Here is a 12,696-nt window from a genome sequence, read left to right as displayed (position 1 = left end):
AGTTGTTTCTGCCAAAGGTACAGTGAGGTTGCATGTAAGACTTTGTTCTTTGTGTCTGAGCGTGGGGGCAGGATAGGTTTGCTAACTGCATCCATTTTCAGCCCTGTATCACCTAATCACCTTTAACGTGTTTGTCTTTATTGTTGTCTACCCACATGATCAGGCATCTTGTGAGACATCAGAGCTAAATAGAAATGTAATAAAATAGCACCATGTTTTGTAAACCGTTGTTAACCTTTGCTTTTTTTAATCTGAAACCTATACACATACTGTACAACTACTGAGATTAATTCCTTTAGTCTTGTGATTTTAAGTAGAGTTTCACTGTGGATCTTCACTACTCATCACCAGTATGGTTAAGGTTTAAATTATGAGCTCTGACCGAAGCCATTTGCATTTGTATGCAGTTGCCTAAACATATATAAACAATAGAGCACAGCATCATTTAAAGTGCAAGAACGAAGTTATTTTACATTAAATTATTATCTTTTATGTGGCTGTATTGATTTAGGCCAATATTTTTAGACTGTCAGATAACATCTTTTTTTTGCAATCAAGCAATAAATGAAGCACTGTTTAAAATAAGTAATGTAGTCAAATTTACCTAGTGTATAGAAGCAACACTTTGTGGACACCTGACCAGGACATTCATCCAGTAAATGCTTCTTGCTGTTATAGTAACTGACTTCCAGAAGAGGGGTCAGTTACTATAACAGCAAGAAGCATTTACTGGACGTTTTTCAGACGTGTGCTCAAGTTCTTCCACTCCAAACTTGACGAATCTGGACTTCATGGACCTCACTTTGTGCACATGAGCATTGTCGTTCTAGCACAGATTTGAGCCAAGGCTGTTACTGTACTTTCAGTGAAGGAAAATTGTAATCCTAAAGCCAACAAAGACATCCAATATAATATAACCGTTTGGGGAAGAACCACATATACTGTAGGTGTGATGGTCATTTGTCCACAAACGTCTGGATATACTGTATAGTTCAACTTAATTGAACTTAACAGAAATAAGAGAAACGTCATGGCAATCACAGCAAAGGAATGACATTACAATTATTTCTATTCTTGCGTAGAACATGATCACACAAGTGTGTTTTGTTGTCCCGTGTCTCGTCGTGGATCATTATCTGTGAACCTAAAATGTCTTTTATGTCTTGTGGATGATGTGTTATACTGTAGCATGGTGTCTGTCCCCTTTCTTCTCTTGTTCTTTGTGCTTTGTTATCATTCTTTTGGAGCATTATGTGTTATATGCGTTGCATTTTGAAATGAATGAACAGTCTTTCAAGAAGAAACTCATTTTTTTTATGTCTTTCTGGAAACAGCTAGAGAGTTATAAATAAACACATTAAAACACATTATTGTTCTTTACATTTTTAGAAAACAATCGACACACCTAAAATCAGAATGAACGTAATTACAGTTCTTCACTGGACTTTGGTAGAAAGTTTATTAAATTACTTACAAAGCAACATTAACAGCTTACAAGTGTGTATATGCATAAACATACGTTCAATACGTCTGATATATATCATACAGGACAACAGTGTACATGATGTATTAGTTGTTATATTTGCCTAAATACAAAACTAAAGATCAGGTACTGTTTGAGGTTAATGATAAAACCATTCTGCCTTTGTCTTCAACCCTGTTCATTATACTTCTGGGGGTTTTCTTTCTCAATAGTGATTAATTAGTTGTTCTAACCTTGCGAAATAGAAAGATTTACTTCTTTGGCCAACTCGGTGAAGTATATTTGTCCTCATAATGTTTTCTGTTTTAGATTGTTTTCATTGTCACCATTATTACAATGTGTGTGTGAGTCGTGCCTTAGCAAGAGTGTGTAAGTTGATTGGTTTCTCTGCACAGGCGGGAGGTCAGGATCAGGAGAGAAAGCACAAGAAGAGACGTGGTGAGGTTTACTCTATCCAGACCTCGTTGATCGTGGCAGCTCTGAAAAAAATGCTACCCATTGGCCTGAACATGTGCACACCTGGAGACCAGGAGCTCATCTCATTGGCTAAGACTCGCTATGGTCTGGTAAGGCTGTATAGCTTATAAGGATCATCCAAAACTGCAATCATTTGTAGGCTATAGAACACTAAAATGCTGCTTCCATTCTGCTTCTATTAGAAAGATACAGATGAAGAGGTGAAGGAGCATTTGAGGAGGAACATGCACCTGCAAGAGAGGGTGGGCCATGAACATGATATCCTTATGGTCTCATTTAAAATAAACTCTAGCTCTTACCTCAGTGCTAAGTATATCCTAAGTGTCATAAACCAAATGTTCTTAAACCTTCATTGGAAAGTCTTGTTTTGTTTTATTCTTTTTTATTTTATCCAAATGTTTTTTTTTAATATGCCTAAAAACTTTGATCATGCTGAGCTGTGTTTTCTACCAAGGTAGAAAAAAAATGTGTGTGTGTGTGTGTGTATATATATATATATATATGTGTGTGTGTGTGTGTGTGTGTGTGTGTGTGTGTGTGTGTGTGTGTGTGTGTGTGTGTGTGTGTGTGTGAGTGTGTGTGTGTGAGTGGAACCAGTGACTTTTGTTCAGTCCTTCCCTGTCTTTACTAGACAAAAAAAAAAAATAGGCACAAGTCTTAACTAGTAGTTTGCAAACCCTCTAAAATCATGTACCATTTTAGATCCAGTACCCTTAGATCCGTAGCTGCCATGATGTTGACAATGATAGTATCCAAATTGGCAGCAATGATGGAGCCTCAAGGCAAAGACCATTAAATATTCGTACATTGCTATAGCCGCATGTAGACCAAATTGTAAAACATATTAACACAGCAGTTATTCAAGCATAAGGAGAGGGGTGGTCTTCTGTAAGAGTAGTCTATCATACCGTTTATTTAGTTCTTGTAGATTACAGCAATGTTTATTTAACCTAAAAGTTTTTACAAAGCCAAAAGTTCCTGTCTGGTTTGACTGAAGGTCAACTTTATTTTTGTTGCCTCTTGATTCTGCTCAGTGGTTAGAGCAGACCGGGCACAGTGGGCTCAAACAGTGTTTCAGATCACATTTGCTTACATTTTGGTAGGCACAGTTAGGTGACTCTGTAGGTCACTTCACCCAGATTCTTTGCCCTGGAAGGTTATCAGGAACAAATGAATGCATTGGATGTGAGGATCCTGCATATGCTTGTGAATGATGAGACTCTCTTATACTCTGATTCTTTCCTCTAGTCCTATTATTTCCATTTTGGGAGGTGTTCTCCAAACGTTCGGAGGAACTCCCTGCTTGATGATACCCTAAAGACCCATTAATTGACCTTGCCAAGTTCTTAAACCAACAGAATAAGAGTATTCTTAGAGCTTTATACTGACACAGCTGTTTGGATGTAGTCTGTATTATGCCCAGTGTGTACATCCAGTCACACAACAGTCATACTATGTTTTATGTTGATATATTTAATATTTATGAAGCACTTATACATCTTGGTTTAATAGAATATTAACTGTATAAATGATCTTGTGCTGTCTTGTAGTCAGAGGATCCTGCTGTAAGGTGGCAGCTCCATCTGTATAAAGATGTGATTGTGAAGAATGAGGGCCCACCTGATCCAGAGCGCACTATCGATCGCATTCAGACCATCTCAGCTGCAGTGTTTCACCTTGAGCAGGTCTTTTTTTGTGTCTACACATTTTTTTATGAGATTCTACTGGCAGCATTTGGTATGAGCTTGATATAAAGTTTGGTATTAAATGATATCTTGCAATTTAAAAAAATATAATATTTTTTTGCCACCCTGACACGATTGTAGGTGGAGCAGCCATTAAGGTCCAAGAAGTGTGTGTGGCAAAAACTACTGTCCAAACAGCGTAAGCGTGCGGTAGTGGCTTGTTTCCGTATGGCACCGTTATACAACCTACCTAGGTATGAAACATGTTCCACATCCTGATACTGACATTCCATACCACAGGCCAACAAGAAAATGACAGGTTTTAATAACACAACATTGCAGTGTACCAACATTGGTGAAGCTAGTCAGCTACATAACCACATCACTGCACTAACATAACTTGCTATGATGACATCCCTGAGGATATTTAGCATTAGGTGGCACGTTCAATAGCAATCAATGTCCTATTCTTACATGTAATTAATGATATAACATTTCTAACCTAATAGACCTTTTATTGGCTACCCTTGATGAAACAGGAGTATAGCCACAAGCTCTAAACTTTGATGACCTACAATAAAAGGAAGTAGAAACCAGTTTAACTCCTGTATGAAGATGAATCCAATACCTGTTGGATAATATACCACACTTTTTGTTTTCCTTTCCTGTCATTTTTTTTTTTCATTTCTGTCCTGCTGTTCTCCTTCAAGCTTTTAATTGCAGCTTGTAATTTCATGCTCTGTTACTGTGTAACTCAACACAACAGTAGCATCACCAGAACTGATAGGCATTGAAATCTTCCCTAATTAGTCCTGCCATTCATTTTTTTAATTGCTGATGCATTTAGTTGTTCTTTTTTTTTTTATAAAAACCACATCCATTTCACTTTTGACCATTGAGTCGTATCCACTGCTAAAACCGATTACAGTTTAGAATCAAGTTTGTTTATTTGCTTTATTTATGTATTTAGCATTCTGTCTGGAAGTCGTGTCATGTCGACTGGACTTCTTTCTCGTGCTTCTTTCACTATAGCTCTGAGCAGGTTCTTCAGTCAGAGGGAATTCCACAAATTTGTTTCCAAAAGGATCCTCCCCTCACTGGATAGCCTTGTTAAGGGAGAAGGTGAGAGTGTGGCTTTCCTGGTGAAGCAGAGAAGTCGTCTTGATCTTCTTGGGGATGGATAAAAGAGCAGCATGGAAAAATAGGAGACAGGTTGTGTCTAAGACCCCCACCTCTGTTGAGAGAAGGATTTTCCACCTGGACATCGATGGCCTTCTTCACACCTCTCTCAATCCACCTGACTTCTCTGTCCATGATGTTTACCTTATTGTACTCAAATGTGTGTCCTATGTCCTGATTCTGGTCCTAAGGAGTTGCTTCTTCTGTGCTAGTACAGTACTGCACTGGACCATGTAAATTATATTGCTCTTCTTGACACATGTTTTGGTGTCTGATCTTTGGGGTGGATGATTCGCTGTCTTAGTGTGTTGGCAGGTTTAAATTGAACATGGTACATGGTGTTTTCCAAAACTCCTTTAAAGTTTCTACGGTAATCTCAAGTCAAGTCATGTCAAGAAACTTTATTGCCATTTCAACCATATATAGCTGACGCAATACAATACCATAGCGAAATGAGACAGCGTTTCTCCAGGACCATTATGCTACATCGAACAAAGACAGAGCTACGTAGAATGATGGATCTGATAACTTTCTTAAATAATCAACATGTAAGTGATGACAAGGTATTTCCAATCAAGACCTCTTCACAAGTCTATCAGGAAAGCCACACCTAAGGACCCCACCCTAAAGCCCCTCTCCAACTCTGACCTGCTCCTCCTTCCCCTAACGAGGTTATCCAGCGAGGAGAGGAATCTTGATCCTTGATGATACTGATTTGTGGAATTTTTCCAGCTTCCCTCAGACTGAAGAAGCTGCTTGGATGTGTACTGAAACATTTCTATCTAACTAGAAAGAAACTAGACTTAGACTCAGGTGTGGATGACCGCGAATCTTCACACACATAAGTTATGCTGTTATCATACTATTACTATTGATCATGAGTCTCAAAGTGATTCATGATTGTTTTATATGTGTTTTCTTCCTTTGTCCCATTTGCTCTTCTCCTATACTGACAACGTTGCCCTTCTCTTTAGGCACAAAATTAATAATTATTTCCTGATTTCCTACCGACACATTTGGCTGGGAAAAATGCATGAGAGAGCAGATTATGACAGTCTGCTCTCCGTGCTAACGGTAATGTAGTGCTCTGGGAATGTTTATTGGTTGCTCACTGAATTAGCTTGTCTCCTAGACATGGTTTGGATTGCAACTGATCTTTAGTAGGGAGTTTCACTGGTCAACTGGTTATGTGATGATAATTCAGAAAACTCCGCTAGCTGCGAAACTGTAGGTTTGTGTTAAAGAATAAAGCTCTATTTTCTGACTTTTATGCCATCAGCAGTGTGATTTAGCTCTGAGACCTATGATGGTATAAACGGCGGTGTTCTCCTTTAAATAATTAGAGAATAAAAAAACGTGAACTGACAAAACGTGCACTTTTTTTTTTAACTTTGCTGCCAATTACAATATAATGTAGCCTAAACTCAAGTTCCAATGAAAAATAAAGCTAATAAGCAATCGAGGAGTAGGCAGAGATCCATATTTATCTAATATTATGAATATTATGTTAAAGTATCGCCATTAGTACCTACTCATGATATTCATGTTAATCATGCAATTACTGCACACATTTGTTTTCCCCAGTGTATGAACACAATATATTGACTGTCAGTTTATTCTTGATATAATTGATCAATTGTAGTAATATGTTGGTTAGCATTTTAGTGGTTTAATGTAGTGTTTTTGATATAAGAAAGGCCTCATGAAATGGAAATACTGTCATTATATTCTTTCACATGTAAACAGTGTGACCAGTAAGGCTTCCTGTATACAGTATATCACTAACCTTTTTCCTCCCTAGCACTTTTTGTTTGCCAGCCATAACTTCCTGTCTCACTCCCGCTAGTAACCCAGGTAACCGTAATAATCCTAGTAACCCTGCTTAATCTTTAATCCTCCCACCTCAGGCATCGCTCTATTAACCTGTTCCTCACGGGCTACCAGAGAATATGGATAGAGACAGAGACGTACTCATTTGAGGAGAAGCTAGTGCAGGATTTGGCAGTAAGTACCTTTTAGGAGAATTAATTGGTAATTCTTTGTTCTGTGGGCAGACCTCAGCTGGCACAAAGCCATGTGCACTACAAGCACAGTTTTCGACAGAGCTGTGGTCACTTGGGATGCTTTATCTGAAAAGGACAACATAAGGACTTTATTCAATGATATGCAAAGCACAAATAATACCTATCGCAACTAAATTTGCGGAAATATTAATAATGGTATTTACATAACTATATCTCTTTAGTTAATCTGTATTTTACGCTAAAGTATTTTCTAGATTCTAGAATTCTTCTAACATCAAATGTTTTATCCGACCCAATGAGTAAAATGAATTTCAATCATGCTATACTACATAATTCTGATTTTCGTATTAAGATTACAAATACTGCCTTTATATAATCATACGGTGTGTGTTTAATACAGCAGTATATTGTATAACCTATTATAAGTGATGGATTAAGTACAGTATCCAACTACCAGAACTAAGATTATATAAAGCATTTTATTACACAGAAAGAAAGACAGATATATACTGTAGAATGAATGGGGCCTTCAAGCTAAGACCTTACCTGTTCTTTTTTCTTTAATTGTTTGAATTTTTGTCATTTTCTGCATTTTCACAAATTCTGCCCACAACTGCCTAAAGCCTGCATGACATCTCATGCTATATGGATGTCAGTGCTTGTCATAATGTTGTGTCTCTGCTCTCTCCAGTCTGTGTGGTAGATCCATCCAGTAGGTGTTAATTTGAATCAAATATTTAACTTTTCTAGTAAAAAAAAATAAAAAATTTCCCAAGAGTTCAAGAAGCCTTTGGAAATTTTCTGAAGCATAATTGCAGCACCATTGCTTGTTTAAAGAGAAATTCATTTCATGCTTAATAATAGACCAAATGAAACGTGCGAGCAGAACGTGAGTATGTGGGTCCAACTGTCTCCTTTGTGACTTTGATTCATTCACTGCTTTGGTGCATGCCATTTGCATTTGTGTTCATTTGCACAAAGCTTCCCTGTAACGGTTCCTTGTGCCAATACTGTCTGCTGAAAACGTGTGTCGTACGTCTGCTGTAGTTTTTATTTCAGGTCTCAAATAAGGTTTCTTGATAAGATTTCCCAAGAGCTCAATATACCCTGCTACACAGTGATTAATTACATTATGGCTCTAAGTAGCTTTTGAGTTGCATACTGTACCTGTGTAATGTGAGTAGCTGGTAACAAAAATGCTCAGTGATGTGTTTATGTGTAGAGGACACAGCGGAAAGTAGAGGAGGAGGAAGAGGAAATTGATGAAATACAACCTGATCCTCTTCATCAGCTTATTCTGCACTTTAGTCATAACGCTCTGACTGAAAGGAGGTAAGACATGTGTTTTTTACAGTGATAGTGATTAACAGTGACCGACGTGTTCTTTCTGTAAATATACATTATGGAGATATGTAGTGTGTAAATCCTTTCTCTCTCTCATTATGCAGTATGTTTTATCAACACAGCGAAAAATGTTTGAAAGTCCATTCTCCTATTATAATAACGTCATTTTCCAAACCAACGTGTTATGCAATGTATTCTGAATATTGTGCATTTTTATTATTTAACTACATTTTCATCTTATATTTCAGTTCCCTAGAAGATGACTTGCTATATATAGCATACACAGACATGATGGCAAAGGTACAAATGTGCCGCATTTAAACACTAGCATTTTTACTTGTTACGCTATCGGTAGCACAATGTCTCCATATGTAAATCCCACATGTGTTTCTGCTGCCCTCAGAGTTGTGCTGAAGATGAGAATGAGGAGGAAGAAGGAAGAGAAAAAACCTTTGAGGTTTGCAGATTCGCTTTCTTTTATTGATATCTGTAAATGAGAACTATATACAGTACATAAAGTTGTGACACTTTAAAAGAGGTTCTGTTGTGCCATGGTTACGTTTGCTGACATGCTTTGGGTTCACTTGACATTTTTAAAGGGATGTGCAACTGCATATTATCACAAACCTATCACCTTAGTCCTATCTTATGCTCCCTGATATAAGTGGTCTCTTCCAGGATCATAATGCCACCATCTGCAGGGCATGGGCTCTTCATAAATAATTTATTTAGTAATAAATTAATTATGTAAATCATATGCTTTAATAATCATATGCTGTCACAGTCACCAGATCTCAATCTAGCTAAACACCTACAGTAACAATTGACATAAATTATTAATTGTGTATGTGTGTATATATATATATATATATATATATATATATATATATATATATATATATATATATATATATATATATATCCATATATGCATGTGTTTGATGTGTGATAGGAAAAAGAAATGGAAAAGCAGAAAATGTTGTACCAGCAGGCCAGGTTACATGACCGAGGGGCTGCCGAGATGGTTTTGCAGATGATCAGTGCCAGCAGAGGTATATACACACACACACACACACACACACACACACACACACACACACACACACGCACACACACGCACACACACATATACACACAACCTGCAAAAATGTACATATCTTAAAATACTTTCATCCTTTAGGTCGACTAGGCCCTATGGTAACTTCCACCCTTAAGCTTGGCATCTCCATTCTAAATGGGGGCAATATTTTAGTTCAGCAGGTAACACATTTTTATTGCTTGACATTAAAGGGAATCAACAAAAGAATATATAATCTAGATTCACTTTGTAATACTGTACCTTGAATGGCATGTAATTATTGTCAATGGTAATTTTGCCTTTTATTTATTATGAATGTCAGGTCATGTAATTAAAAATTAGAAAGTAATTAGAGAAATTAAAGTATAATTAGACTTTTCCCATAATTTGGTTGATTAGTTTATGAACTCTTTTCACAGAAAATGCTGGATTATTTAAAGGAGAAGCGAGATGCTGGTTTCTTCAAGAGTCTGTCAGGACTCATGCAGTCATGCAGGTGATGGGCAAACAAGGCTTTCATTATAGTTTGCTAAAATATTACAATATACAAATCAATCAATACTAGATAGATGGATAGATAGACATTAAAATAATTGTCCATTTGTATTGTTTAGTGTTTCTTTTGTTTTTGTCGGAAGAGCCCATACATTAAATTATGAAAATTAAGTGTATCCTAATTATTTCGGCATTGTTTGGTCTCTGGTCTTTAGTGTATTGGACCTGAATGCATTTGAGAGGCAAAACAAAGCTGAAGGATTGGGTATGGTGACTGAGGAGGGTTCAAGTAAGTGCCACACACACACACACACACACACACACACACACACACACACACACACACACACACACACACACACACACACACACACACACACACACACACACACACACACACACACACACACACAATTACTCTGATCTGCTTTTATTTCTTTTTTGTCACCAAAACTTTATTCTGATTTTATTAAGGTTAAAGGATTTACTGTATATAGTGGGTTGTTATTTATTTATCCTGTTAACATGGAAAAGATCATGGATCACATGTGGTTAAAGATAGTTATGAAGCAGTGCATAAAGACTGTAAAGGTTATAGCATAATACAAACAAATTCTTTGATTCCTTTAAATACTGCACCATATGACATGCAGGAAATTAGTGATTGAATTGCTTTCTCGGGAATAAAAAGAAAGAGATTTGTTGGCACATGGTGCAGTATTACCTCAAAATCACAAGTTGATTTTTCTTCCATGGCCATTACCCAAAGTCTGTCTAATCAAGACAGAGCAGATTTAGGTGGCACATTATTATTATTTTTTTTTTTATTCATTCAAACTTTAAGTTTGGAGTGAATAACTGCATTCATCATAGAAGAAAAACAAATCCATGACATACATCTTTGCTGTCATTTTTGGTCAACTTCAGTTCAGGCATAAGTGATGGTGACATATACCCAGTGATGTGTCTTATATCTCTCTTAAAAAAAAAAAAAAAAAAAAGTCTTGTTAATCACATGTCAGTGTCCAGTCAGTGGCTGTCAGTATCTCTCGTTCTAACTGATATTTTAATGTCTTCTCCTTTGCTTATGTCTGCCTCTTTGCTTGTTTCTTTGTTTGTTTCTTTCCTTCTTGCCATGTTTTTTAATGTCATCGGTTGCAGTCAACGTGAGGGAGCGGGGTAAATACATGGTTTAGATTCTCCTCATCTTGGCATCACTGCTCTCTCTAATCCCTGTCCTTCCTACCTATTTGTCTGTGTCTGTATGTTCTGAGTTTAGTAATTGATTCCTCTGGTCTGCAGGACAAAATGCATGCATCTCATTTAACCCAGAAAATCAAACTGATAATGTATAGATTTCCCAATGATGAACTCCTTCTGTCTCTACCGGTCTCTTTTTCTACCTTTTCTTACATAACAAAAGCCTCTCATCCTGTCTGGGGTTTGGTTTTACTTTAGCACATTATACACATTATAGCACATTATGTTAACATTCCCATGTAATCACTAACTGGTTCTAAGCATCAAACATTTCAGCTTCGCCTCTTTGCCTGATAGAACATATTAACAAATAGTCGTAGAGTCGTTTTCATCCATATATGTTTAAGTGATGTGGCACAAAGCATTGCTTACACTTATAGAATGAAGCTAGTGTAGGAGCCTGCAGACTAGATCTGTGTCCCAAAAATGTGTCATGTCTTGTCTGACTGTGATATAAGAACCCATCTCCTATCTGCACTCCAAAGAGATAATAACTAGATTTTAATTTTTCTTGTCAAATACAGGTTCCAAAGTTCTACAAAATGATGAGTTCACTAAAGATCTGTTTAGGTTCCTGCAGCTCCTCTGTGAGGGTCACAACAATGGTATGTCTTCACATTTGATGACTGCATTAATCGAATTTTTTTTTAATCGTTTATTTTTTTTAATGCTGTAATTTTCTTTTTATACACATGTTGACGCGAATCACCTGTAAATTACCAAGCATTTAGTGACAAACTTTAATACAAGATAAAGCTCATGATGACTAAACGATGAACTGCAACTTCTTGTAATACAGCTCAGCCACAGCAGTCCATTGGCTACCATACACACAGACTACTTTTGTCAATATTGAAGAAAGTCTAATTTGTCTGAGTTTATGGGATTACGTTGGTTTGCTTTCTTTCAAGGCATTATTCTTATTAAATTCATGTGTGTAATAAAAAAACAACGATTTAAATTCAACACTGTAATCTGTATCTATAATATTACAGGAATGATTATATGACTTAAAGCCAATTCTTTAAACTTCAACATTATTTAGTTTCCTTATATACAAGTGATTTCCATAAAGGCAGTAGGATATTTCATGAATACCTAATTTCTTGAATTTGCCAATGAATTTGTGTATATACAGTTTGATAAGTGGTGTATAAAGAATATTCCTAAACAAATCTCAGAGGATTCACTAAAACTTGTCAAACTAAGCTTATTGAATTTAGCACCAGTGTTTTGCTGATTAATTGCTAATTAATTTCAGTTTATCTGATCAATTGCTAAGCTGCACGACATCTTGGTATCTATCCGGGCTTTGTATAACTAACCAATTTTGTTCAGACTTCCAGAACTTTCTGAGGACTCAGACTGGCAATACAACTACTGTTAATATAATAATAAGCACAGTGGACTATCTTCTTAGATTACAGGTAAAGTAGATCTTGCATACAAATAGCTGTATAGACATACAGTACTGTATACTAATGACTTAGTTAATGCCATTCTCTTACCATCTTTACAGGAGTCCATCAGCGATTTTTACTGGTATTATTCTGGCAAAGATGTAATGGATGAGGCTGGTCAGCGTAATTTCTCTAAAGCTTTAAATGTGGCCAAGCAGATCTTTAACTCCCTTACTGAATATATACAGGTGAGATACCCTTACAAAAATAT

The 12,696-nt window shown here is 36.6% G+C and overlaps 1 protein-coding gene across 12 annotated transcripts in view; it reads left to right on the top strand.

The window, feature by feature from the left end:
• The window catches only part of LOC113660277 (ryanodine receptor 3), a 170,686-nt gene that overhangs the window by 140,044 nt on the left and 17,946 nt on the right, over window positions 1-12,696 (top strand). For 5 of the 12 annotated variants that reach the window (XM_047821329.1, XM_047821331.1, XM_047821326.1 and 2 more), the window contains 17 exons: window positions 3-17; window positions 1,879-2,049; window positions 2,143-2,202; window positions 3,511-3,645; window positions 3,787-3,899; window positions 6,732-6,828; window positions 8,071-8,180; window positions 8,441-8,492; window positions 8,596-8,649; window positions 9,145-9,244; window positions 9,373-9,452; window positions 9,690-9,766; window positions 9,981-10,054; window positions 10,927-10,944; window positions 11,550-11,630; window positions 12,364-12,452; window positions 12,545-12,673. In XM_047821329.1, the coding sequence (XP_047677285.1) occupies window positions 3-17; window positions 1,879-2,049; window positions 2,143-2,202; window positions 3,511-3,645; window positions 3,787-3,899; window positions 6,732-6,828; window positions 8,071-8,180; window positions 8,441-8,492; window positions 8,596-8,649; window positions 9,145-9,244; window positions 9,373-9,452; window positions 9,690-9,766; window positions 9,981-10,054; window positions 10,927-10,944; window positions 11,550-11,630; window positions 12,364-12,452; window positions 12,545-12,673 (1,455 nt within the window). The remainder of the gene's footprint in view (window positions 1-2; window positions 18-1,878; window positions 2,050-2,142; window positions 2,203-3,510; window positions 3,646-3,786; window positions 3,900-6,731; window positions 6,829-8,070; window positions 8,181-8,440; window positions 8,493-8,595; window positions 8,650-9,144; window positions 9,245-9,372; window positions 9,453-9,689; window positions 9,767-9,980; window positions 10,055-10,926; window positions 10,945-11,549; window positions 11,631-12,363; window positions 12,453-12,544; window positions 12,674-12,696) is intronic. The other 7 variants (XM_047821332.1, XM_047821330.1, XM_047821328.1 and 4 more) reach the window with 3 other exon arrangements.

This window comes from Tachysurus fulvidraco, chromosome 12 (assembly GCF_022655615.1).
Source record: "Tachysurus fulvidraco isolate hzauxx_2018 chromosome 12, HZAU_PFXX_2.0, whole genome shotgun sequence".
Lineage (NCBI taxonomy): Eukaryota > Metazoa > Chordata > Actinopteri > Siluriformes > Bagridae > Tachysurus > Tachysurus fulvidraco.
The sequence above is the reverse complement of the archived record's forward strand: the minus strand, read 5'-3'. Positions and strand labels throughout refer to the sequence as shown.